This window comes from Desarmillaria tabescens, assembly GCF_030435595.1.
Source record: "Desarmillaria tabescens strain CCBAS 213 chromosome Unknown EV420scaffold_7, whole genome shotgun sequence".
Classification (NCBI taxonomy): domain Eukaryota; kingdom Fungi; phylum Basidiomycota; class Agaricomycetes; order Agaricales; family Physalacriaceae; genus Desarmillaria; species Desarmillaria tabescens.
Window position 1 is genome coordinate 566646 of NW_026848306.1, and position 25760 is coordinate 592405.

Consider the following 25760-nt stretch of genomic DNA (forward strand, 5'->3'; position numbering starts at 1 on the left):
AAGACATGGATGCGTACTTGCTGTACCCCAACGCACAAGCAACGGACCAACATAATTTCAAAGAGTAGCTTAGATAGACAAACAGCGTCAGCGGTCCCCCTGGAAATGCGTCCGATTTTCAGTGGGAGATACTAGGGGGAGTCTGATGGACGTCTTTTCAAATGCAATTTCTACCAATATTTCTCATCGGTATGGACCAAAGGGAGGTGCTTATGCTGTACTCCTCGATATCCTTCTCAGGAAGCGTAACCTTCTGGTTTTTGCGCGCGCCATACATAGAAGTCGAGACCCAGTAAGCGACAAGCGATGGGATGCCTGACAACACGAGAAGGAAGAGATACATCTTGAATCCACCGCGATTGATGAGGGGAAGGATGGATTTCAAGATATAGGGAACGATGAGGATGATGGCCCCAATATGGTAGTTGCTGAAGTAGCTGTTGCCTTCAGCAAGGCCAATGAGCGGCGCGTTTTTAATGGTAGTAAAGGACGACACTTTCACTGATGACATGGTGGAAGGAAGATATGGTTGGTTCCGGTGGAAGGTGATATCTGAGTTGCACAGACCAAGGAGAGGGTGTAAAATTTCAAAGATGGAGGATCTCCAAGAAGCCCGCGGAGTTGTCGGTATTACAAGATGCCTATAAAAGCTGCCACTACTGGGTCATCTGCTCGGCCTGGCCCAAGCTCGAGATCCAGGAAGGTAGTAACATTGGTTCGACGTTTTATTTTGGAATTTGGAAAATCATATCCTGATATTTGTGGCGGCTTGCCTGTACACGTTTGTTCTGTGAAGGGAGGACAGGATCAAAATCAGCATTGGGAAGGATACTGTTGGGTGGAATAACATCCTACATTGTATTGGATGGGTTGAACGCTAGGCGAATCCAGCGTTGCATGCCACAGATACATTCAAACCCTGTCGGTCGTTGCAAACTGGTGGACACTAAACGTAAAGCGAAGACAGTCGGAATCGAGAGTTGACACTGACATATATTAATTTCTTTACAACTCTTCTGGCAAGTGATTCTATCGTCTCACACATACAAAGGAACCAATCCGCCCATGCATAAACTGCCTGAAGAAAACTGCAGTTAATTATTAAAACCGCATACAAGGTTCTCTCGTAGCCGAGACTGGAGCTATGTATCTTTGTTTGAGCTCTTCAGTGTCACTGTATCCCGGATATTCCAAGGCATCGTCCATAAACAATGAAAGCGTCCTGCGAATCATAAGTTACTGACGATGCGCCCAAAAGTACGCTACCTACATTCCACGGCCTTAAAAACAGATTCATGATGAGTATTAGAGACGCTATCATCGCTTGCGAAACGTGCATCGTCAAGAATTGCATCGGAGCAGTCACTGATGTCAGAACTAGTATCTAAGCCCTCGGCGCTTGCTTCCGTCCAGCTGTCTCCAGTAGAGCTCGGTCGGGCACCATGATCACTAGCATGCTCACGTCCAACTTTACGCGATTTATTCGTTGTCGACTGCTCAGAACCATGCGCGGTTTCGTAATCTCCCCCTCCTCTCTTCTTTACAAGAGTCTCGCGATGGAAACGGCCCCACCATCTGTATCATTGCCCAAGCAAACCGGACAAACAATGCATATCCCTGAATACGAGTAGGGAGTCTAGCGGTGCTCATGTGGTAGCTCTGCGTCAATCCAATGTGCCACGGCATGAAGAAGAATGATACGTAGTTGTCACCAAACGGTGCAAAGACAAAAGAAGGTCGATTCATGCATTCTTTCAAGCCAGACTCCAGGATGAGGATTTGCCGAATGTCATCGATGGGGCGGGCGTCGGGCCCTAAGGCGATGTTGAGGTCGTTCTCATCGTCCGAGAAGTATTCGAAAATACGGTGGTAGTTGTACTGAGAAACATAATATATTAGACAGGTTAAGGAGATTAAAGCAAGAAACGGCGAACCCACGACGCGTAAGCTTTAGGAACTAAGTGCGCGCCTCGAGGCTCTTCATTCAGTCCAGATATTGCACAATATCCATCGGCATATTGGAGAGCAAGGCTGATGTCGCTGAACGAGGCCTCGTAAGGTGGGTTGATTACAGGCCTGTCGCGTTTGTCTATCGCAAGCCATCGTTCTGGTACCTCTGTCCGAGCAAGGGGCGTCCACTCCGAAAAGTTCGAGCATACAGGGTAGTCCAGATGAGCGGCGCCATTGTCGAGGAAGAACCAGTACTTCCGTCCTGTCAGAAATCCATTTTCGTCTATCCGAATTCTTCCAGTGGACTCCAGGGTCGATGACAAGAAGCCCTTGCCTGCGACAATAAGGCAGGCATCGAGAATGAACCAGTGGGGGATGCCGAGGCGTTCTACGTCGTTTTCGATGACCTTTTGGCGGCGTCCAAGAACGAAGAATGGGAATTGACGGACTGGGTGATAGACGCTTATCTGTTCGACGTGGTCACTAGGTTCGAGAGGCAGCGAGGAATTGTGAATCTGCTGTGAGCTCTGTCATGGTTGAAGAACAATAAAATATTTAGCAGGAGTCAAAGAGAACGGTGAGCTGAGAATCATATTGTCGTGCCAAACCAGCGTCGAATGCCGTTTTCAGCTGGCATTTCCAATTTGGAGATGCCGCTAAGCAAGTTCAAACTCCGGTAAGTAGAAGAGAAACTAGAACCAAGATAAACGTTTACCATGAGGGCACAAAAAGTTTAGAGCATATTTGACTTGCAAAATGAGTTCCACTGCAGAATTTGAGAGCTAGAAACTTCGCGCATCCATATAGTCAATCAATCCCCTTTACACTCGGCAGACCGGCCGATTGCTGCCGATTGATGGTGGCTGTGTCTCGGCCCGATACGCTTCATCTCGTCCTCTCAATAATATTACTTTCGTTTCGTACCATATCACTCTGGAACTCAAACACATCGGTTTTACACGTATAGAGGATGGGTGTACCGATGTGCACGGTTAAAATGAGTATATTATCTGTTTTTTGTTTTCTCGCCGGCGCCCTAAAGTCTTCAGTCATTCCAGGTAAAGTAGTTGTCTGTACTCGCCAAATCCACAGACCATACATATTTATTTCATTCCCAATGAATATCGTGACGTGAAGGAAGAGAGCCCTAGTCACCAACACGTCCTGATTCATGTTAACGCCAAGATAAGTTGAGACTATACTTGTAATATAAATACCTGGACGATCGACAAGAGGCCCTAATGTTGCGTTCCATTGCCACCGTTGTGCGATAGTTCCTCCCTATGATCCGTTAGATATACATATAGCTTGATAGCATCGTAATCCAAACCTCCTCATACGTGAGTCAGTAGAGATATTGTTGTACAGACCAGCGAATCTCACGAGATTGTTACCACTAGGAAATCTGAAAAAGGGTGGGCCCAGGTCTTGAAGAGCCTGCGCATCTCACTGTTTACCGAAACGCCATTCGATATTAGGAATACCCATCTTAGCAGTATCTACGCGCATGCCGTTCTCCCGGTTCTTAAACGTCGGCGGAAACAACGAAAACATCGCGAAGTTGATGGCTTGGCCTGCAGTTGCAGTACCATCTACGATTCGGTGTAGAGTCGGCCTTAACCTGGCGCTCACTTGAGCCCAAGATGTTCGGGAACCCGATATAAAAATTGAGCTGCTAGCGAGAATTTGACCCAATGTCGTTTGGTGTCCAACGTTGATGTTTCCTCGAAGAGCTTGCGGTGGGAAAGCGGTAGAAGAAAGGGGCGGTGTATACATTTCCCTGAGTTACCTTGACACCTGATATCCATGAGACTATTTTTCACTGTGGATCTTAAGAGATGACCTTACCAAAGTAGCCAGTATTCCCGAAGCCAAATGCGCCTGTACTTTTAGCAGACATGTAGTGTATTAGGAAGAGCAGAAGAAAACGGCCGAGTATCCGCAATCACAGCTAACGATGCACCATTGATTGCCTGCCAAGTATTCAGTGCCGCTGTAGTGCTTGAAAAGGAGTGAGCTCCGAGGGTATGAATTCCAAAGAACCGCGAGTACTTGTATAATACTGACGGCGAAATCCCGGACTTTGAAAATGCACTGCCACCGGCTCGGCAGGGGGTCCGGCTTCTTAGACACGTACCGATAGCACAGCCATATGGACGAAACATCGGTTGATAAACAAGCCTATCGGTTTACCCCGCCCCGGATCTCTCAGGCTACCGTGTAAACTGCACTGCCTGATCGCCTCTGAGCCTGCCGATCTACAGATCAACTCTCCGAAGCTGTATTTCTCCCGATGTGGTTGAATTCTGACCCAGGCCAGGGGCCTTCTCAGTCATTTCATCTGGTCGTCTATATCCAATCGATCATGCTGAAAAGTCACACCGTTCCTACTGCTATAAATCTTCAAGATAACTGGACAGTATGTTCAAATTCTCGCCATGTCGAACTACAACCATTTTGGTAATGGTACATCCCATTTTCTACTACATTGTCTTCATGCTTGCTGACTGAACAGTTCAGAATACTACTACAGCACATACCCCATGGCCGTCGCATCTGGTAAATGCGCGCCCGTTTCAGATCCGCTCCTCTCTCGTGAGAGCTACTATGTTCCCAATGGTATGTTTTCCTTTGCACCTACCGCGGCTACCGCTGACCTATCTAAATAGGATATGTCGACGAGTGCGGGATATCTAGTTCACAGCCCGTCCCTTCTGTAGAGCCCAATACAACCTGTACGTACTATCATCCCTCGCTTCACCGTGACCATCCGACGGCATTTATCAGCCCCTCTGCAAATACCTTTCTCACCCTCCCAAGTACAATACCAGGTCTACGAATATAGTAAGCATTCGTCTCTGATTTCTAATTTTCAGGTCTAACAAACATCTGTAGCTAACGTCTCCGCCGTTTCATCTTGGCCTCCGGAATACAACATGCCAGGGGCACCGCCCTCAATGCCCTCATCATGGACACCTTCTAGTCCAACGACAGCTGAATTGTCCCCAGACCGTAAGGGTTTTCGCTCTTTTTTCGAGATTATTTTGAACATTTACGCTCTTGACATAGCTCTTTTTTCGTCCCCCTCAATAACGGACGACTTCACGAACATGTTTGACCCCCAGGTCGGATACTCGCTGCAATCTCAGGATCTCGGGTGCAACCTTTCCTCCAGTTCTGTTGATTCTCCGGAGCCGTATACCCCTCGTGAGATTGTTCGCCCAACAATGACGTCAAAGAAGCCAATTCGTTCTCGAGACGATCAATCTTCTTCACGGCGGCGGCGGCACCCATGTCTCATCCCTGGATGTCAGCGGCGCTTCACCAACCAGTATACCCTCGGAAAGCACCTGCAGGCACATAAACCGAAGCCCCGCGTTTCGTTTTTGTGTGCGCTAGGATGTGGTAGGCGTTTCTCAAGGCAGCATGATCGTCTCAGACATGAGGTTGCCCAGCATGGCAAGGTGTGTGAGTTCTCATGCGAAGCCTGCGGACGCTTCTTTTCGATGGCCAAAACATTGAACAATCACAAGTGTGTTCTGGTGCCAGGTGCTACGCGGTGGATTTATCATGGCACTCAATGATGGGGCGTAACGTCTGGTCGTATAATTTATGTCCTTTTTGTAAAAGAATTGGATAGGCCTTTTGGGGGACTATTGAAGGATTTAAAGTTGTACGATATATTTACAATAGGGTTGGATTACCATTAGGGATTTCATGTCAGCTCGAACTTTGATTTTAAAGCAATGGACCCGTCATCCGGTTTCGAGCGTAATTGAATAGTCCTACTTCCAAGTTCTTTCCTAAAATCGTCTTTGGTCTTCTCTTCTTTGGGGTGACTCCTACTTCGACATGAATCATCTTCAGCTTTGAATAGGATATCAATTCCAAGGTGTAACGGTTTACTCTCTGGAGATCATATTGCATGCTTGTCCGACAAGCCATTTTTCCCAAGGCGAAATCCTTCTCGCGACACGCTGGGAAACGATACGCCTCTTTGTTACTCATTTCCAGTATCATTCTGTCAAGGGACATCTCTGATAGAAAATCTGGCCCAAGGCTTTATCCGACTCGCACTCCTAAGCTTTCATCATTCACGCGGATCCTGAAAGTAATGAGAGCAGACATCTTACTAGATGCTAGGCCCTGGACCATTGAACTTGACCCCGATCAATATCCCGAACCGAGGCCTTCGCGGCTCTCACTGCCGGAAGAACCGCAACCTGAACGAGAACCTTCCTGGATGCTATGTCTCCGGATCGAAGGAGCAATGGTCATTAATCTTCTAAGTCGTTCGTTGGTCAACGGTCGAAGGGGTGCCACTTCATCGACTGTATTGTGTTCGGAGAATGTTTACGTGTATGTCAGTGACATAAAAGAACTAGCGTATTAGAAGGATCTGAAGGTGGTCACGTAGAGTTCGCCATTTCTGCTACGATGTATTGCGTTCTGAGATGCTCCACTGAGGGTTTCCGAACCGTTAATTCATGCACAAATCACAATTCAGCTTTCTTTAGAACTTCCGAAGAACCGTGACGACCGGGACCGAATTGGCGTAGTATCGTGTTCGGTATGTTGACAGACGAAACATGGAAGTACTATAATATACTGTGAGTTTGTACAACTTGATAAAAGGCAAAGACTAACGACTGCCAAAGACCGCGACTCTGGATGGCGGGAATCCACGATACTTTACGCGACCCGGCAGGAAAAACCCACTTCGCTACATTGTGGTACGTACGCAGTCCCCCATATGTAGTGGCCTGTAGCGGACCACTCAGAGTACGTAGCAGCCTGTAGTGGATGATAGCACCCCCACTGAAGCTACCGTATCGCGACAGTATCATTACATATCAAGAAATACTCTAGTGAGTACTGCTAGCACCGAAGCTCGTAGTCAAGTCTGAATTCGTGTACGTTGCGTGTAGCAGAAGCCGCATCCAGACCAAGAACGACGACTAAGCATCACTGAGATACATGGAACGCATGGAAGCAGTAATAAAGGGAAAATTAAGGTGAAAAGTTCGATTGTCGCCCAGATAACGACACCACAGCGAAGGATGAGACAGAACGACGGAAACAAAAAGAGAAGTTGACGCATTTTCTAATTCGGCTAATGTCGTCGGATAGCATGCCGAAGTCACATGAGCCGAGCTAGCGCGTAATGCAAATGACCTTGACACGGATAAGTCTCGGACTTGATGATTGCACCGCCATAACAGGACTTAGAATCCTTTTGCCATGCCCAAGTCCAAAGCTGCACGGATCTAAAAACCAAAACTTTGACAGGGAGGAGAAGAGTGGCAAGCCACTCGTAGATCGTCAACACGTCCCACCTGGACCAGTCGAGACCGAAACGGCAACGAAATCGATCAAGAGCTGGGCACTGAGAAAATCTCAGTCATCGACTATCGTAACCGGCTCAAATGGCTCAAAAATTCTATTCATGTTCACGGCCTAAGTTGATAACGCGATGACGATAAGAATTAATGAACGTGGCATGGCTGGGTGTTATTTCTGTATCTAGTAGAGCGTTTGTCTTTCTTGCAACGCTTGTATGGGTGTCTACTACACTGCTGAGTACGGGTATTCCGTAGTTCTACGAGGGAAGGGATGTATCGAAACGGTGATTTGCTGTTCCAGGGGAGAATTGGTCGTGCCATGGATAACTGGACTGCTCAGGATTTGGGAAGGGGACGCGCGGTTTTGAGTATAAGGGTTCGCAGGTGTCCATGGGGACTTCGTGGTCAAGGGGTTACGAGGATGTCAAAAAATTACATCCACTCGATATTTTTCTTAAGGCCTGGTGGATCCGACCGACCGACCGCCGTGGGTATAACATACCTGATGCAGGCCTAACATATGGTATTGGTAAGCACACAGCCACCCGGTTAACATCAGTTACCGGTTATAACCGGCATCTCGCGGCTGGACATTGCCGGAATACCAAAACCCGCCTGGTATGACTATCCCTTCATCATCTCTATCACTGTGGAGATGCTTAACAGTCACAGAGTTAAGAACCTCAGTGAGATATTATTCTTCATCAATTATTGCTTCCGCATGGCACTTTGGAGCTGATTAGTGCGGAAAAAAATTGATATAGAATTTTTTTTAAGGCCTCGTGAAAGCGACCGACCAGGTGCACCGGCTTGACGGCACGGTAACCCCTGGTTCGTGGTAGCAACGGAGAATCTGATAAGGGTGGGTACATGCGCAATTGTAGCACTTTTACTATATAGGAATGTGTAAATAGTAGTACCGTAAAAGTTGGTACATATCTGAGTGAGGAAAACACAGCACCTTGATAACACCGTGCATCCATTTGGGCTGTGCTGCAGTTAGTGATACAATGTCTAGCGAAATTTCATTAGTAGTATAAACAAGATATAAACAAGAGTGGAAAGATGAATAGAAGACATGAATATATCAGGGCGGTCATATGGTGGACGGTCATATAACGTGGATGGTGTTCTTCATCCATGCACCTATCATTCTTCCTGCTCCTTCCCCAGTGATGATGAAGCAAAGCACCATTGCTTCAGAAAAACATTATAAAGCTCCTCAGGCGAAGACGGGGGAGTAGGTAATTTTTTCCCCGCTCGTGGAGTGGGTGTTGAGCTAGTAGGAGGGGGAGTTGGAGAGACATCTGGTAAAGGCAGTGACGATGACGTCGATTCTAACTCGCGTTCAGGCACCATGGCATTTGAATTGAGCATCGAGAAGGGTACTGAAAGACTCGCTGGCTCAGCATACATGGGTAGTACTTCCTCCAATGCATTCACCCGTTCCGGTTCATCGATGAGCGAGTCTGGCGGGGAGTTACTGCCTCTCGATAGAGAAGGTGTGACATCACCATCTTCGTCCGAATGCACTGGGGAAGTATCTGTTTGCGGCTTGAAGGCCCCAGACCAAAACACACCAGTGCCCTCTGCTTTGTCTGTAGTAGGACTCAGTTGTAGAGGGACGGCATCGGGTTTGGCATAGTTAGCCAGCTTGAGGCCTTTCAGATGATGCCGAAGCGTCGCCTCTGACTGTGCACGGTTATATTGTGGACGGGGCGAAAGAGTAGGTGACAAGGTGGGTGTCGAGGGAACAGAAATTGATAGATTCGTAGGTGAGGAAGGAGCAATGGTTGGGAACGGAACTGAGCTCTCAAACGGAGCTTTTGTCAGAGGTACAGGGGCACGGGCTTTCTTGACCATTGCAGGTGATGCCTCTAAAGTTCAATGGAGTGAACGAGTGGGAATGGACCTGGTAGGATAGTAGGTACTTACGGCTAGGGCTCCGAACGAAGGCCACACGATAGTTTTTCCCAGCGTTATTATCCCACCATTCACCCCCGCATGCGGAATATCGAGCGACCAGAAAGATGGTGCGATTGATAAGGTTCGAAGTGTAGTCTCCCAGTTTGATTGTGTATTCGAAGCGGTCCCAAGTGTCAGATCCTCCTGTAGCAACACCTGCGGCGACATCGCCTACAGTAAGGTTCCTCTCGGGCAAAACTGCCTGAGGTAACGAGGGCAACGACGTCTGATACCGAGCGGCTACTTCAGACGTCGTTTGCCATTCGTCGAGGGTGAACCTGACGTAGACCAGCTTCTCGTAGGAAATATTGCGCACGAGGAGTGTGCCTTTGAGCGCCAATGTTGATTGGGGAAGACTCAAGGACTCTAGTATGATATTAGATCCCTCCCTTGGGGCTGTAGGGCTTGGCACGGGGTCGGTCAATGGAGACAGGGAGTACGAGGGGATAGTCAATGGAAATGGGAATCGTGGAGTCGCTGTAATACGAGAAGAACCGTCCTCGGTCTCGGTTTCGGTCTCCGCATCGGAAGATTGAATAGATCGAAGCAGGGAAGCGGGTTTCGCAGACTTGTTGAACATGCGGACCGTTTCGAGCTGGTGGGCAGGGAAGTGAACGCTTTTGTGGCAAGGATGTTCGTGATAAGAAACAGCAGGTACAGAGGGGGCAAACCGAGCACGATAATGATGAATAGACGCTGAGGGCATATCAGGGACAGATGATGAACGTGATGACCCCTTGAGTGAAGGTTTGAGAGGCCGACCATTGGAGGCAGAATTGGTTCTCTGGAGCGGGGAAGGACTGCTGGGAACGTTTGGGCTGAGGCCTCGCGGCGAGGTTCGTGGAAAGGTCACGCCCAAGTGAGTATCGACCCGTAATGTATTTGGATTATTCAAGCCGGCTGACTGGGGGCTGGGGAGATCATGCTCGTCGTCAGAGGAATATTCGTTCTGGAAGCGGAAGGTAGAGCGGTGTTGTTCAATCTGTGGCAATGAGCCGAGAGAGGTAATGTCACCTGAAGGATGTGTATACGAACGATGGCGAGTCGAACGTTTTGTGTTGGAATCAGGCAACAAGTAGGGCATACCTCCAAAGAGGGTGGCGGTTTATTGACGACCAGGCGGATGTAGTCATTTTTTGATTCAAATATATAATGCTCCAATATTTTTGGGTTGCCCCGATTTCATCTCGCATCTTATCTACCGGCCTTTCTCGATCTAATCACTCAGCTTTTGGCACAGCCTCAGCCACGCTCTAGATCTTCAATCCGGGCCCATATGCGAACATTCTACGGCTATCCATTGCACTCTCAAGGCTGCCGTTAATGTTCTTGCGTAAAGTTCGTCTTCGCCACAATGAAGTCCCGAGTTACGTTGCAGCCTACATGTGAGAAAAGTCGCATTCCGAATCTTCGGCGCAGGAGTACTGCAAGTCTGCAACGGTCCTCCCCCTACGCCTGGCCGCCGCAGTGTCGGTCCTTCACCACTTTTTAAACAAATACGTATATCCTTATTACATCTGTCAAAAAACCCAGTCAACCTGCCTGCTGCGACATGTTCTCTCATCGCAAAGTTATCGTGTTCATCATGGCTTGGTGACTGCAGTCAACTCCTTTCGATATTCTTGCGTATGATTCTTCTGCTCCCGCCCGTTTCAACTCGAACTATACCTTTCTTACTCTCTACCTCTTGTGGCTTGTCCATTCTTACCATCGAACATCCATCGGGTTTGTTGCTCAATTTTCTGTTGTTGTATTCACAATTAAACATTTCATTTTGGAATATTGGGTGTGAGAGGATATTCAAGCACTTTCGCACACGTCGAAGCTGCCAGCTCAGGATCTTGACAACCCTACAACATTACATGTGTCCCGTGCCATGACTTCTCGCAGAGCATTGATACCGTGCCATTTTGATTGGCCCACACTCCGAGTCCCTCAGGCTCAAGCTTCTCGTGAGACTCACCTTCAGCCACATGGGTTCGTATCAACTGTGCATATTTTATTCAAAAGGTAAAAATCGTCGCTGCACATGTCTGTCGATTCCGTGGATACGCGTACTCGGCCACTAAGTACCCTTACAGCACTCTCGTAGTACGCACATCGTCAATCGTATAACCCCAGACATTGATACTGCCAGTGCCGGGCAATCAGTAATCTCTTAGGAACGAGCGAGTTTGTACTCATCTTGAAGAACACAGGTCTTTCCATCTAACCATCTCAATGCGCCTAGGAGCATAGGCAGGCATTTCAACGTAGATGAGGCGTAGGTGACGAGAATAACAAGAGATGGACGACATGAACCTATGCCGCTGAGTTCAAACCTCAAAGTCATGGGGATCACTCACGTTCCTGGCACCATTTCACCTCGACAATTCAAGACAATCCATCGCTATTTTTGCAGTTCTGGATCGTTTGCCTAGACTAGGCTTGAATTGAGAAACCACTACGTACTTCTGCCTCCTTTGCCTCGACTCAAATGATTTTTATTTACCTGTATGGTCCAAAGTCAGTACTATTATTTATGGCAGCAAAGCTCCTGATTCTACGACGAGCTTTTCCGAAACTTTCCGCACCTCCCATCTTCTCGTTTCCGGCGGCCGGTATCCTTGAGGCACGGATGACATATACGAAACACACAGAGCCTTCGGGCATGGGCTGAGGATACAACCTGTTTTGTTGGATCAGAGGTTGAAGAAATACACATAGAAAGCTAGAGGGGCGGTATATGTGCAGCCATCGACACCCTGGAAGCGTTCTTGAAAGCACCTCCCCAGACGAACGTGTATTAGGATGTCAGAAGATCAAGGTGCGGTGAGATATACCATCCGTAAAAGTCATCATCGCCTATATGACGCGTCAACTGCCTGAGCATGGGCGAAATAAAAGGTGAACTTACGGTCGTAATGGTCTTGAACTTGATCCTGCTCCTGCTCCCGAGAATGAGAGGGAATCAGCTTCGTAAATACATGCTTGAAGAGCTCTGGAGTAAACGAGAACTTGGCCCAGTCGTGACGTTGTTCCAAAATATCGAACATATCGCCTGTACAAAAGTCAAACGTTAAGATGGGGCATGAAAGTGAAGGACAAACCCTTGAATTCATCCTTGCCGTCATAGTACGCATCGTGGAAGACCTGTACGGGAATTTTGTCCTTTCCCTTGTACAGCCTAGAGAGCTCCGTGTCCTTGATTTCGATATACCCCTGGATATGCTTACTTTCAGATTTTTGCATGCGCCATACATAGAAGCCAAGGCCCAGTAAGCGACAAGCGATGGGACACCTGACAACACGAAAAGGAAGAGATACATCTTGAATCCACCACGATCGATGAGGGGAAGGGTGGATTTCAAGATATGGGGAACGAAGAGGACGACGACTGCAAGATGGTGATTGCTGAAGTAGCTGTTGCCTTGGGCAAGGCCAACGAGCGGCGCGTTTTTATGGCAGCAAAGGATGACGCCTTCACTGATGACATGGTGGAAAAAAGATGGAGTTGGTTCGGGTGGGAAGGGGTATCCAAGCCGTGCAGACGAAGGAGAGGGTGTAAATTTTCAACGAAGGATCTCCAACTCCAAGAAGGCCGCGGAATTGTCGGCACTATAGGAAGCATATAGAATGTATACAAATAGGCTGCCACTACTGGGCCACTTGCTCGGCCTGGCACAACCTCGAGATCTGGCGGGAACGTAGAAAATTGGTTCAATGGTATTTGGAAAATCCCCGTATTTGAGACTGCTTGCTCATGCACATTTGCTCTGTGAAGGTCGGACAGGACAGGGTGAAAATCATCCTCGTTTTTGTTTTCGCCTAGGAAAAGAAGACAATCAGCATTAGGAAGAAGGCTGTTAAGTGTAAGAATGTCCTACATTGTATTCGATGGCTTCGTTGAGTTAAACGCCGGTCGAATTCAACGTTGCATGCCACAGATACATTCAAACCCTGTTGGTCGTTGCGAACTGGTGGACGCTAAACGTAAAGCGAAGACAGTCGAAATCGAGAGTTAACACTGACATATATTAATTTCTTTTAAAACTCTTCTCGGGCAAACGATTATACCGTCTCACACATAAAAAGGAACCAATTCGCCTATGTATAAACGGCCTTGAGAAAAACTGCAGTTAATTATTACAACCGCATACAAAGTTCTCTCGTAGCCGAGACCGTAGCTACGTGTCTTTGTTTGAGCTCTTCAGTGTCACTGTATCCCGGATGATCCAAGGCATCGTCCATAAACAATGAAAGTGTCCTGTGAATCATAAGTTATCGACGATGCACCAAAAAGTACGCTACATACATTCCACGGCTTTAAAACAGATTCATGATGAGTGTTAGAGACGCTATCATCGCTTGTGAAACGTGCATCGTCAAGAGTTGCATCGGAGCAGTCACTGATGTCAGAGCTGGTATTTAATCCCTCGGCGCTTGCTTCCGTCCAGCTGTCTCCAGTAGAGCTCTGTCCGGCACTGTCACTAGCATGCTCACGTCCAACCTTGCGTGATTTACTCGTTGTTGACTGCTTAGAACCATCCGCGGTGTCGTGATCTTCCCCTCCTCTCTTCTTTACAAGAGTCTCGCGTGATGGAAACGATCGCACCATCTGTATCATTGCCCAAGCAAAGCGGACGAACAATGCAGATCCCTGAATACGAGTAGGGAGTTTAGCAGTGCGCATGTGGTAGTTCTCCGCCAATCCGATGTGCCACGGCGTGAAGAAGAAGGACACATATTTGTCGCCGAACGGTGCAAGTACAAGGGAAGGTCGATCCATGCACTCCTTCAAGCCGGATTCCAGAATGAGGATTTGCCGAATGTCATCTATGGGGCGGGCGCCGGGTCCTAGGCCGATGTTGAGGTAGTCTTCATCGTCCGAGAAGTATTCGAAGATACGGTGGTAGTTGTACTACGCAACGATGATAGATTAGACAGGTTAAAGAGATTAAAGCAAGAAATGGCGAACCCACGACGCGTAAGCTTCAGGAATCAAGTGTGCGCCTCGAAGTTCTTCATTCAGTCCAGATATTGCACAATATCCATCGGCATATTGGAGAGCAAGGCTGATGTCGCTGAACGAGGCCTCGTAAGGTGGGTTGATTACAGGCCTGTCGCGTTTGTCTATCGCAAGCCATCGTTCTGGTACCTCCGTCCGAGCAAGGGGCGTCCACTCCGAAAAGTTCGAGCATACAGGGTAGTCCAGATGAGCGGCGCCATTGTCGAGGAAGAACCAGTACTTCCGTCCTGTCAGAAATCCATCTTCGTCTACCCGAATTCTTCCAGTGGACTCCGGTGTCGATGACAGGAAACCCTTGCCTGCGACAACGAGACAGGCGTCGAGAATGAACCAGTGGGGGATGCCGAGGCGTTCTACGTCGTTTTCGATGACCTTTTGGCGGCGTCCAAGAACGAAGAATGGGAATTGACGGACTGGGTGATAAATACGTCACTGGGTTCGAGAGGCGGGGGAGGAATTTGAGAATCTGCCATGACTTCTGTCATGGGTGAAGAACAAGAAAATAACCAGCAGCAAAGAGAATAGGGAGCTGAGAATCATATTCAAATTGTCGTGCTAGTCTCAGTTCTGAGACAAACAGGGAATACGGACGCGTCGAGCGCCTGGCATTTCCAATTTAGAAATGCCGTTCGGCAAATTCAAACTCCGATAAGATAAACTAGAACCAAGATAAGCGCTTACCGGGAGGGCACAAAAAGTTTAGATACTAAATTTTATTATATATGTGATATTTGACTTGCAAAATAAACTCCAATGTAGAATTTGAGAGCCAGAAACCTCTCGGATACATTTAGCCAATCAATCCGCTTTGGGCTCGGCAGACCGGCCGATTGCTGCCGATTGATGGTGGCTGCATCTCGGCCCGATACACTTCATCTCGTCCTCTCACTAATATTACATTCATTTCATACCATATCAGTGTTGGACGGGCAGTGACTCAAAGTGGAAAGTCGCAGTAAGGCCCGTGTGACTAGTCACCGACTAGTCGTCAAGTCATTTTCTGCCCCGGCTTTCAGGGCGCAACCAAGTATTACTAAGCGTCTGATGTCCTCACACACCGAGGCGCTCTTTGAACCTCTTAACGTGAGGTATGACGACGCTGGGGCCGAGACCGGACTCGGAGTCTCGGACCGTGCCCTCGATGTCACGCTAAGGGGTGGGAAGAGGTCGGGGCAAAAAATGCCCTGCCTTTGGTTGACTAACGACTTGCCCGTGACTTTGCGACTAGTCGTTGACCGGCACATCACCATATCCCTCTAAATCAAACACATCACTTTTACACGTATAGAAGATGGGTGTGCCGATGTACACGCGGAAAATGAGTATGTTATCTATTTTTTATTGTCTCGCTGGTGCCCTAGTATTCCGGTTTGCGCTTACCTGTGGTACTTTGGCTTGATGCATCCAAAGTCTTCCGACAGTCAACGGTAAAGTAGTTGTCTGTACTCGCAAACTGTACAGTCCATATTTACTCTATTCCCAATCAGTATCGTGACGTGAAGGAAGAGAACCCCGTTTGATTGCCGGAAATTTGACTCTCTTCCCGCCAAGCCACGACAAGCGAACCCCACGTCCGTAGTACGGACCCCGATTATCATGGCAGTTTCCATATCCAGCGTTACCGCCACGCTTCCATCACACTGGAAATACGTCTCCGAAGGCGGCGCTACCATTGTCTTTTCCTACGTCGGTCCCCCGAATCTTAGCTTCGATGGCATGGTATTGCGTTTGCGCAAGTCTGGGGTACAGACGCCCGTGCTTGAGAAGCAGGCGTTCGGTACGGTTGCGGAGGAAGAGGAACCAGACGATTCATCCATTGTGTTCCAAGAGACGTGCATGAAACGGCTGATACCCTCGGTTCATCTGCCAAAACTACAGTCGGTTCCTGTGGACAAGGCGTGGCTAGAGGAGCTTTCTCGGTTACACGAACCCGATCGCCCGTTGCAGAGGACCGTGAGCGGAGGTATCGATACAATGAAGGGCAAGGCTGTGTTGGCGACCGACCTTGTGGGCGGCTCAGGACTGGCTATAGAAATCAAAGTATGTCGCGCCTTTCTCTTGCTCAGTCAGGCACTAAAGATTTCTGTTAGCCCAAATGGTCTTTTCTTCCCAACAAGACATACCTTTCGGCGGCTAATTATTCAATCAAGGCGACTACTTGCCGATTTTGCATGCACTCTCACATGAGGTCAAGGGATGGAGAGACCGTCTCTCTCGGATACTGCCCGCTAGATTTATTCTCCAGTAATCGGGGCCGCATGAAGCAGGCGGTCTATTCCCTTTACGATAATTGGCTCCAGAGCGATGGAACAGTAAACAATCTAAAGATATTCGTCAAGGGTACGAAAATTGGTGTGGACCAGGTATGCATTTCTCGTTATGTCCGAGATAGATATCTCAAGAAATAGCTCTGCTGTAGAGGTTCTCGATGTTCTCCTCCGAAGCATACGAAGAATCCGACGAGAACGTCCGAGAAACATTCTCGGAGGCAATTCTCGCGCTTCTTGTGGGTACACCAGTCCTTCGCATTCTCAACAAGCTTCAACGGACCCTTGATTCGCTTGACATCGAGGGGCTGTCACTATTATGGAGAGAAGCCCAGGGCCCAGCGAACCCCCCGCAGTCTACAAATGGGTATACACCTCTAGGGCGCGCTATTGGCGTCGGCGGACCTAATCCCTCTCTAGCTGACTGGTCCGCTTTCATTGATGAATACCTCACTCGGCCACCCAACTTGGAGGACTTACGGTACCACCTCCTCGCGTATCTCCTTTCCGCCACGTTTAAGGATTGTTCCATTATGATTAGGATGGACTTGTTGGATCCGAGGCGTCCGCAGGGGGAGGTGGATCCGTCCAAGGTCACTGTTATTGATCTGGATCCAAAGAGTATGGCTCGGCTGGCGAAGTGGGAAAAGTTGGACGAGATTATTGTCAGGGAGTATTCGGCCGTTCCTGTTGCGGATAGGAAGACATGTTTGGATGACTGGGTTGACGAGGTTTGATTATGAATATTTTATCGTACGTATGTTATGGAGAACGGATTTATGCTATCATCTTGCGTTTCGCTTGTTCCGCGGGGATAGTAAAATTGGGAGAGCGGTACGGATCCCTAGCGGTGATTACTTTGCAAGTCTTTTAACCGCCCGTTCGTTCAGACCACTTTGACGGTGGGAGGTATCAAACTCGTGCTCTCGAACTATCCAGGGTTTGTATGTCTCTGGGAAGGAATTCTACCGCTGGCTGAGTAGTCAAGAGTCATTCCTCTGCATTGAGGAGACCTTGACATGCATATTAATCCCCCGGAATTTATCTGTGCTCGCGCAACGATAATACCATTTGACATTAGAACAAACGATATGCCAATGGCCTGCCGGCACCTTCGGCAACCACTTGTTCCGATCAAATGCCGGATCAGTCCGAGGTGGTTCCTTTGTCCCTCCCAAAATGTCGTTGCAAAGTCCTGCAGAAATTGGTCTATCTTCTACGGGAAAATATCCCATCTTGACGCCTATGAAGGCCATCTTCACAAAATAATTGATGGTATCCCAGAGGGCGTCGCTACGTGCGCAAATTCATTGTTCGCGGTGCCATGGCCCTCGAGGCTGTTCTCTTAGCGCACAAAGGACAATGCAAGATTTGACCAGCGTCAGTGGCACTCCTTTATTCACAAAACGTGGTACAATAGTCCCGTGGTTGGCCTTTGTCATTGACAAACTAGTGCCACTTCTTTTGCTTAAATTGCCGTGAGGCTTGTCCTTTCACTTTACAATCTCTTCCCATCTTCAACTACCATGGCTCCAGCTCGCACTACGAAAAGAAAAGCCCCCTCTGAACCTCACTCTGAGACAGCTCGCAAGCGGATACGTACCGAAGTTCAATCATCAAGACTCGTGAACGTCCGGGGCGCTTTGGATAATTTCCTGCATTTTTATTCTGACAAACCTGAGGTGCGCGAGTTTCTGCTCAGTTCTGTTCTCTTTCTGAACTCTTCTACTGTAGTACAAGAGTGTTCCACCCCCATCACTCAGAATACCAAAGTCCCGCAGGCCAGATCCGCTTTATGTAGACCATTGTTTATACATCAAAACAATCGGTGAGGAATATCTTTCTGGCTCCCCTTCACCGTTTTACCTATATATTTTTTAGGTCAAGGCAGCACCTGCACTGTGGGAGTAGTAGAGTCAATGCGCGATGAACACCCACTAGACAAGCCGGCCACTTTATTCGCCGTCAAAATCGTGAGAAAAGTCGTTATGCGGGTGAATGAAGACGATGTAAGTTTCTTTTTCTTTTTCGCTTACCAAGTGTAATCCTCATTAGCTCGATGCCCAGCCGCCAAAAGGAGATCACCATAATGTCAAGAACACCGAACGTACTTGTCTGGGCACCCTCCCTTGGAATGCCTTTGTCGCAGGAATGATCAGTACGGACTCTGACAACTTCAATTTCTACACTCTCCTGGAGTACTTCTCGGGGGGTTCACTGCAAAACATCTTGGACGGCCATGGTGCCCAATCACCCAGGCAGGCAAGGTTCTACATTGCCTGTATAGCCCTTGGTGTCGATTTCCTACATCGTAACGGAGTGCTCCACTGCGATATCAAGCCGGACAACATCCTCATGTGCACTTCTGGATACCCGGTCCTAGCGGATTTCGGCAACATCCGCGATGTCGACGCCCTAAAGAAGGATCAGAGGGAATGGTTTGTGCTGGGCACATCCGCGTGGATGTGTCCCGAGATACACAAAGAAAGCAAAACGCCGCCGCCCAAATGCTCGCCTACTATGATCGATTGGTGGGCTCTCGGTTGTATTCTCTTTAGTCTGATTGGGGGGCGTTCTGTACGTTTTTATCTGTTTCCTCGCGCGGGCAATGTCTGATGCTCAGAGATCTCTAGCCTTTCATCGCAAGCGGCGACCAACATGATGGACCCGTAATTGCAAGAGTCGTCAACCGCGACTTTGTGCAGCCTATCGATTCCTTGCCTGCGGGACCCAATTGCAAGGACTTGATATCCAGATTCCTGCGCGCAGACCCATACGCACGCATCGGTGCTAATGGACACGGTCTCCAAGAGATAAAATTACATCCCTGGATGCAAAATATCATCTGGCATAAAGTTTTCGCTAGGGAATATCTGGTGAGCTCGATTCTGCTTTCATGTGGTCGCGTTGCTGAGGGAAACAATCAGGCTCCGTTGATGATGACTGCCGTACCAGAGACGAAGCAACCACACCTGTATCCGCTTCCCAGGCAGATCCGGGTACCAGATATGGAGGTATGGACACCGCCAGTTCATTTGGCGTATATGCCGCCCAAGGCCAAGAAGACACCCGTGTAGGTTGGGGGACCCTGCCGATCCGAGCGCATGTCTCTCATCTCTGTATCTTTCCATCTCTACATTGCGAAATGATCGTCACGACGATGACCCTCCTGTCGGACCCGCCCTTCTTTCTACGGAATAACTTATTGTTCTACGAGGCCCCAGACTGTTTTATTTCTTTTTGTATTTTAGAACGCGCCTTTTCTATTTTTGTATCACGCGGATGCGTAGCTCATTGTACGGAAATGCCACGGTGCTGCGTCGCCAAATAATAGGCTGTGCACATGTTGCCAGTTTTACTCCGTAGCCCCGCGTTAGTGACCGTGAGTTCCGCGTCCGAAGCAAGCACAAAGCGAGGCAGTGAACAATAAGATTTCACATGTGACATTATACCATTGTTGTATGGGTCCAGAGGGGTCCGGCTCCTGTTCTTTATTATGTTTTCGCTCTTTATTGTTGTTGTGAGTATACCTCAACTAATAGGATGTGTAGTAATACAAGTAGTTCTCTTGAGACTCTGAGCGACGGTGAAGGAACGTGTTAATAGTGAAATCGAAGAACAATCGGTCGAAAGCAGGACTAGTAAGAGCAACTAATAATGATAAGTGCGAACGAAAAAAGCATCCACGGGTGAAATCGAAAAAAAGCAATGCGTAAGGGAAGAAGAAGGGTCATCAAACAGACTCGTACGACACCGCTGATGTCGATGCCGTGGACGCCCATGACAAGCACCTGGTAGCCCGGGTCCTCCCACGACAGGGTTCCTCGTCGTCATCTCTGCCATCTTTCCAACACATTCCTTCCCTATCCGAATCCAAGTCATTCATGAGGTCGTCATCATCATAATCATCATCACTGCATGCCGTATCCGATTCTTCCTCCTCATCAGAAGCGTAGACATCGTCTATTCCATGCCGGTCAGGATTCAGCCATCGCTCGAACCATCTTCCCAAGAATACTTTGATGTCCGTAGGTAGGCCTAGGTATTCGACGTTACGTGCGATACCTTCCCATTGTATAACACCATGGACGAGGGCGTCTTCTATCATGTCGGTTGTGCCAAAGTACATCCAATGTACAACGTAATGCAAAGACGCCGGGTCTGGTATGGGGAGATAGAGAACAGGATGGGACGGGGTGGATGAGGGCATTAGTCGGGGCAAGCGGTTCGGCGGTATTGTGAACTTTCCGGAAGAGGTTCGCAGACCTGGTGGATGTAGGGAGCTTGTTGGGTTTATTAGGTCAATGGGAGATGCTCCACTAAAGAGCGAGCGTAGGAAACTGGAGTGGGCAGAGAGGTAGTCGGTATGCAGCTGTTATTAGACGCCGGAATCAGTGCCACGACAACATGAAAAGAACTTTAGACGGACCTGCATCCGTATTAACGGAACAGCGGTCAGTGTTGGCTCAGTCGCGCGTCGACCAAGACCGGACGGATCGTATGAGGGTAAGGGGGATTCAAGTGGTTCCGAGGCGTGCTTGCCGCCGGGATACGGGACGGGAACAACTAGAAGGAACATTAGTTGATGATGGGAAGGAAATCAATACCAGGCAACGTACCTAATGTACAATCTGCAGTCTCGAGTTTATCCCAATAATGCGGAGCCAAATTATGAAGCTGATCGATGATGTACTCGACGGGGACGTCAAGCAGTGAAGGGGGAGGGAAGGGTCGAGGCTCAAAGGAATCTAGGGATTCCATGAGCGAAGGGGAGGTATCGCAGTGAGTTGTGGGCGCCCAGGTAAGATTGGTGCTGGGGGGCAGAGATTCGCCTGACCCGCGGCAACAGTTTTGGATGGGAGATGCTACCTCGACCATTTTAATATCCGGACAGAAACCGTGACTATTGTCATCGGACATTGTTGAACGGAAGAGGATGCGAAACGAACGTCAGGCCTAGAAAGGAGAAAGAGACCCAGAGAAGAGGCGAAATAGGACGAAAATAGGCAAGAAAGGACGAAGAACGGAGTCTGTGGCCTTTTGTTGGACGAATACTGCAAGAGGTGGGCGCAGAGTTCCGTGATGGGAAGGGGGACCTACTTGCTTGAATTGACAAGGATATATACGGACAGCTAGGTAAGCACGCGAAAGGGTAAATGGAGTATTTCATCCTTGGCTCCGTGGCAAGGGGCCTGACTACGATCCGCTACAGTTCGTTGAGATCGGGGGCCAATTGTTCGGTGGTTACCAAATTTGATCAACTTACGAGTCTTATTGTCTTACGGCCTCGCGGTTTCCTGCTGTCAAATGACTGGTGCGGCTGTGCGCCCAACCAACTGAGCCGCAAGAACATCGTGGTCGTCATCCATGTCAAAGCACAAGAGAACCATCTGAGATTCTCGTCACCTGCCTCGAGGCAAATTTCGGACTCAGATCAAAGTCACACAGGGAAGAAATTCTCTAAATTCGATCGTGATCCATCATGATCACTATAGATCCAGCTGGCGGATCAGAGGTCGTTGCTTTAGGAAAGTCGGCGCTGCTCGTTCGTATCATCACATTAGCATCTTGTTTGTCCACCTGTAATGTCGTGTCTAGAGTAGAACTGTCCACGACAATGCAGCGCTACTGTTCTACATATTGAGGGAACAATGGCGGACATGTGGTTGGCGCTTAGGAGAGTCGCATTGTGGCCTTTTTCGGAGTGTCCATTCTAGGCTTAGAATGAAATACCAGCAGAGCACGGCCTCAGAAAATAGGCGCGGGAAAGCGCGGGATCTAGTTTCCCCCTGCCATTTTGTGACTAGTTTACTCCCGTATATGATATCATCAGGTGTCTCCGAAAAGTTATACCGCTGAATATGGCACAAGACCGTGATAAGACCACTGATAAGACCCCGACTTCGAAGTAATATACACAAAATATGAGCGAGAGTATAAGAGAATATAAGTGACCAATAAGCGCACAAACGGGCAAGACCGTATACATTATATGTGAAACAGGACCCGCATTGATAACACGTAGAAAACTCATAAGATCCGTATTGACAGTCCTTGGATCTCTGAATCTCAAGATTATAACCAATCCTATAGGTGAAAATCAAGCAACATTGAAACCCTAAACTTCTTTAGTTGGACATACCGACGTCGGGTATTCTATACATGGAAAAGTGACAGGAAACCCTAAATTGAAGTTCATTGCAAAGTGAAAAAAAAATAAGGGTGTGCTCTTTAAAAAAACGGAGAGTATTTGGAAGGTTGAAAGAGTACTATGGAAGAATCCCTTGCTGCGTCACTGAAGAATGTAGATGAAAGAGCGATGCAAGGTAAACTTACTTACATTTTCTCCGAGAAAGTCGGTCAGTCGTGAAAATGCGGAACCCGTCAGGGTGTAAGTCCAGCCTAAACAGAAAGCGGTCTTATGCATACTTGGTTGTCTGGAAGCCGCTATACAATAAATCGAGTCCTAGAAGTCACTGGTTGGTGTAACAAAAGTAGTCGGGACCGACGCATAAATCTAAGCAGCTTGAGTACCAGGCTCAATTATATCCGGTTCCATAGGCTAGACGATAACACATCCCGCAGACGTCGCACTCCACAATACCCGACGCAGCACCTTAAGTTCGCGCCTAAATGTGACGTGACAGGCACGTTGACCGGCAGTAGCCGGTAGTCGGCATCGATCTCTCTTTGAACATCATCATCCTCAATCTCACAGTAGTAGACTGCTGGTCCTACTGTTAAATAAATCTTCACTTACGAACTTTCATGGCGCCTGAAATATTCTCTCTTGGACAGACGGCCATTTCAGCCCATGCATTCAGTGCAGACCGAACCCGTATGTTGCTGTACAGCAAACTGTCTTCCATTTTACTGATTATAACAGAGGTCGCGGCAAGCTTGAACTCCAATGAGGCCCAGATATTTTCTCGTAAAGGATCTGAATGGATTCCAACGGAAACGCTCGCCGAGGTGACTATTGCAGCGGTTTTGTCAGCCTCGATGATTAACAGAAGTTAGCACGACAAAGTGATCACCTCCATCGATTGGGCGCCGTCGTCGAACCGTATTGTTACCGCTTCACAGGATAGGAATGCCTACGTATGGCAGCCTAGTCCCGATGGCGGCTGGAAGCCTACCTTAGTCCTTTTGCGCATCAACCGCGCTGCGACGTACGTCCGCTGGAGTCCCAACGAGGACAAATTTGCTGTCGCGAGTGGTGCTCGGTGTGTTACAACCGCACTATGTGCTGAATAATTCTCACAATATGTAGTGCGATTGCAGTTTGTCACTTCGACCCTGAGAACAACTGGTGGGTAAGCAAGCTCTTGAAGAAGCCCATTCGGTCGACGGTTCTCTCGGTGGATTGGCATCCTAACAATGTTCTTCTTGCCGCTGGAAGTGCGGATTCGAAGGCCAGAGTATTCTCGGCATATATCAAGGAAGTAGACGCCAAGTAGGTACCTTTTGAGTCTCCCAAACGCCAAATTTGCTAATTGGTAGACCTCCGCCAACCGTTTGGGGCTCCAAACTTCCTTTCAATACTATCTGCGGAGAATACCCGAGTCCTGCTGGCGGATGGGTCCACTCCGTTGCATTTTCTCCATCTGGTGATGTCCTTGCTTTTGCCAGTTAGTTATCTTCCACTTTTCTCCCCCGTCGCTTATTTGACGTTCACAATAGGTCACGATAGTTCTATATCTGTCGTTTACCCTGGCGGCGGTATTCACATCGTCAAGATGACTTCTCTCCCCGTTGTTACCCTCACCTGGACTGCGGAGGACTGCATCGTCGCCGCCGGGCACGACTGCCAACCGTTTGTGTTCAGCGGATCTGCCGAAACTGGGTGGCAAGGTGTCGGGACACTCGACGATACATCTGCGGTACACAAATCCGCTGCCCGGCCCGGTGCTGGGGGACCCGGGAGGTTAAAGTTCGGAGCATTCGCGACTTTCCAAGCAGCAGATAGCCGGGGTCAATCCAGCATCGCTGACGCGAGCGATACGAAGCTCCCAACTGTTCATCAGAATACGATTACGAGTGTCAGGCCATATGAATTTGCTGGCGGTTTGGTGACGCGGGTCAGCACCTCTGGAGCCGACGGGAATCTGGTTATTTGGGATGTCAATGAAGTCAGCGCGTTAGCCGGGAAAATTGGCGGGTTGAGTGTGCGATAGATTACAATACGAATGTGTAAGTTTGTTAGTTCCAGAACCTGACGAAATCGAATTTTTCTGATGGATGAATTACAAAATTCCTATCATCTGCTAGGTATTAGGAGAGTCGACGTCCCTGAATTCGAAGGGGGCTCATTGGCGTGTAATTTGAGGCGTATTGTGATCCTTCATAACGACGACTACAAATTTTGGACAAACTGTTGGAAAAGCTCATTCTTTTAGGCTACTACCGAAAGGAAGGTACCATAACTTTCCTTGAGATGTATTCTTCAAGGTTTCCAAAAGAATGCTTGCCGTGGCTCTAAACTAGTCCTAGGACTACACATTGGTTTCGTACTCTGCCAATAGTGTCAACACGTCTTAGGTGCCGTGCGCTTTGCGCTCTTCAAGACCTGAGTTCAGGACGCTTGGACCTTGATGAGAATCTCTTGGAAGACCACGGGATCTTGAAGTGGCGACGACATTCCTGCACGCAGATTGGACAGCATAAACAATAAGACGGGTTTCTCCGTCCTTCTCCAAAGGGGTGGAAGGAATCAGCTCCTCTCGAATTTGCGATCGGGGTTATTAGTACGCTTCGATACAAGAGGTGATCGCTACCTTACATACCGGGGTGTGTAGTTTGTCTGTCTCGGTGCAACTATGCGACTGACACTTGATAATAGCTCACCTCGTTCCTGATTCCACGCTGCCTGTTCACGGTCATTTGGGTTCACTATTCCAGCGATACTCAGAAATATTTGGGTATGTCTCAGTTATACCATAGAATGGAACTCTCCTCCTATTTGCTCACTGGTAGAACGATGAGCGTCGCTAGGTAAGGTTATGGCTTTACAATGTTTGGTGCAAGCCCGCGATGCTCAGCTAACCATTCATCGTATTATAACGGTCCACGGGTACCTACTTTCCTTGTTCCATCCTGAAGGCTACTGACCCTTGAGATAGGACCAGCGCACCTCGTAGCATACCACTGATCTCTTACCTATCCCTATCATTTGGTTAGGAGAGTATTGAAGGACGATCTGGGCGCTCTATATGCTTTGCGATCGGG

At 48.4% G+C, this 25760-nt stretch overlaps 10 protein-coding genes across 10 annotated transcripts; 4 read left to right on the forward strand and 6 right to left on the reverse strand.

The window, feature by feature from the left end:
- Window positions 1-150: 150 nt before the first annotated feature.
- EV420DRAFT_1519212 (uncharacterized protein) lies at window positions 151-368 on the reverse strand. The gene has a single exon (XM_060472098.1). It carries the CDS (start codon window positions 341-343, stop codon window positions 158-160), a length of 186 nt encoding a protein of 61 aa, XP_060334940.1. The 5' UTR covers window positions 344-368; the 3' UTR covers window positions 151-157.
- A 532-nt stretch (window positions 369-900) lies between these two features.
- Window positions 901-2155, reverse strand: EV420DRAFT_1519214 (uncharacterized protein). Its single transcript, XM_060472099.1, has 6 exons — window positions 1935-2155; window positions 1573-1878; window positions 1278-1550; window positions 1116-1222; window positions 992-1063; window positions 901-936 (listed from the first exon to the last, which is right to left on the reverse strand). The coding sequence occupies exons 2-4, from the start codon at window positions 1744-1746 to the stop codon at window positions 1172-1174; spliced, it is 498 nt and encodes a 165-aa protein (XP_060334941.1). The 5' UTR covers window positions 1747-1878; window positions 1935-2155; the 3' UTR covers window positions 901-936; window positions 992-1063; window positions 1116-1171.
- A 1104-nt stretch (window positions 2156-3259) lies between these two features.
- On the reverse strand, window positions 3260-3772 carry EV420DRAFT_1099892 (uncharacterized protein). Its single transcript, XM_060465825.1, has one exon. It carries the CDS (start codon window positions 3724-3726, stop codon window positions 3397-3399), a length of 330 nt encoding a protein of 109 aa, XP_060334942.1. The 5' UTR covers window positions 3727-3772; the 3' UTR covers window positions 3260-3396.
- A 1877-nt stretch (window positions 3773-5649) lies between these two features.
- EV420DRAFT_1099963 (uncharacterized protein) lies at window positions 5650-6553 on the forward strand. Its single transcript, XM_060465826.1, has one exon. The coding sequence runs from the start codon at window positions 5876-5878 to the stop codon at window positions 6341-6343; it is 468 nt and encodes a 155-aa protein (XP_060334943.1). The 5' UTR covers window positions 5650-5875; the 3' UTR covers window positions 6344-6553.
- Window positions 6554-9243: 2690 nt separating this feature from the next.
- On the reverse strand, window positions 9244-9879 carry EV420DRAFT_1236781 (putative phosphatase regulatory subunit-domain-containing protein; the record flags this gene model as incomplete). Its single annotated transcript, XM_060466591.1, has 1 exon — window positions 9244-9879. A coding segment is annotated over one exon (636 nt), but the record flags the coding sequence as incomplete, so codon positions are not given.
- Window positions 9880-11979: 2100 nt separating this feature from the next.
- On the reverse strand, window positions 11980-12762 carry EV420DRAFT_1100122 (uncharacterized protein). The gene is made up of 2 exons (XM_060465827.1): window positions 12154-12762; window positions 11980-12101 (listed from the first exon to the last, which is right to left on the reverse strand). The coding sequence occupies exons 1-2, from the start codon at window positions 12563-12565 to the stop codon at window positions 12043-12045; spliced, it is 471 nt and encodes a 156-aa protein (XP_060334945.1). The 5' UTR covers window positions 12566-12762; the 3' UTR covers window positions 11980-12042.
- Window positions 12763-15465: 2703 nt separating this feature from the next.
- EV420DRAFT_1329017 (inositol-pentakisphosphate 2-kinase) lies at window positions 15466-17366 on the forward strand. The gene is made up of 3 exons (XM_060468787.1): window positions 15466-16305; window positions 16356-16628; window positions 16685-17366. Exons 1-3 carry the CDS (start codon window positions 15862-15864, stop codon window positions 17267-17269), a joined length of 1302 nt encoding a protein of 433 aa, XP_060334946.1. The 5' UTR covers window positions 15466-15861; the 3' UTR covers window positions 17270-17366.
- Window positions 17367-17694: 328 nt separating this feature from the next.
- On the forward strand, window positions 17695-19949 carry EV420DRAFT_1519256 (kinase-like domain-containing protein). Its single transcript, XM_060472100.1, has 6 exons — window positions 17695-18214; window positions 18267-18360; window positions 18414-18541; window positions 18588-19109; window positions 19166-19408; window positions 19460-19949. Exons 1-6 carry the CDS (start codon window positions 18059-18061, stop codon window positions 19607-19609), a joined length of 1293 nt encoding a protein of 430 aa, XP_060334947.1. The 5' UTR covers window positions 17695-18058; the 3' UTR covers window positions 19610-19949.
- EV420DRAFT_1519258 (uncharacterized protein) lies at window positions 19888-21821 on the reverse strand. The gene is made up of 4 exons (XM_060472101.1): window positions 21799-21821; window positions 21152-21738; window positions 20962-21098; window positions 19888-20904 (listed from the first exon to the last, which is right to left on the reverse strand). The coding sequence occupies exons 2-4, from the start codon at window positions 21450-21452 to the stop codon at window positions 20266-20268; spliced, it is 1077 nt and encodes a 358-aa protein (XP_060334948.1). The 5' UTR covers window positions 21453-21738; window positions 21799-21821; the 3' UTR covers window positions 19888-20265.
- A 1479-nt stretch (window positions 21822-23300) lies between these two features.
- Window positions 23301-24709, forward strand: EV420DRAFT_1263943 (actin-related protein ARPC3; the record flags this gene model as incomplete). Its single annotated transcript, XM_060467199.1, has 6 exons — window positions 23301-23370; window positions 23419-23504; window positions 23553-23758; window positions 23806-23988; window positions 24036-24163; window positions 24216-24709. The coding sequence occupies 6 exons, from the start codon at window positions 23301-23303 to the stop codon at window positions 24707-24709; spliced, it is 1167 nt and encodes a 388-aa protein (XP_060334949.1).
- Window positions 24710-25760: the final 1051 nt, after the last annotated feature.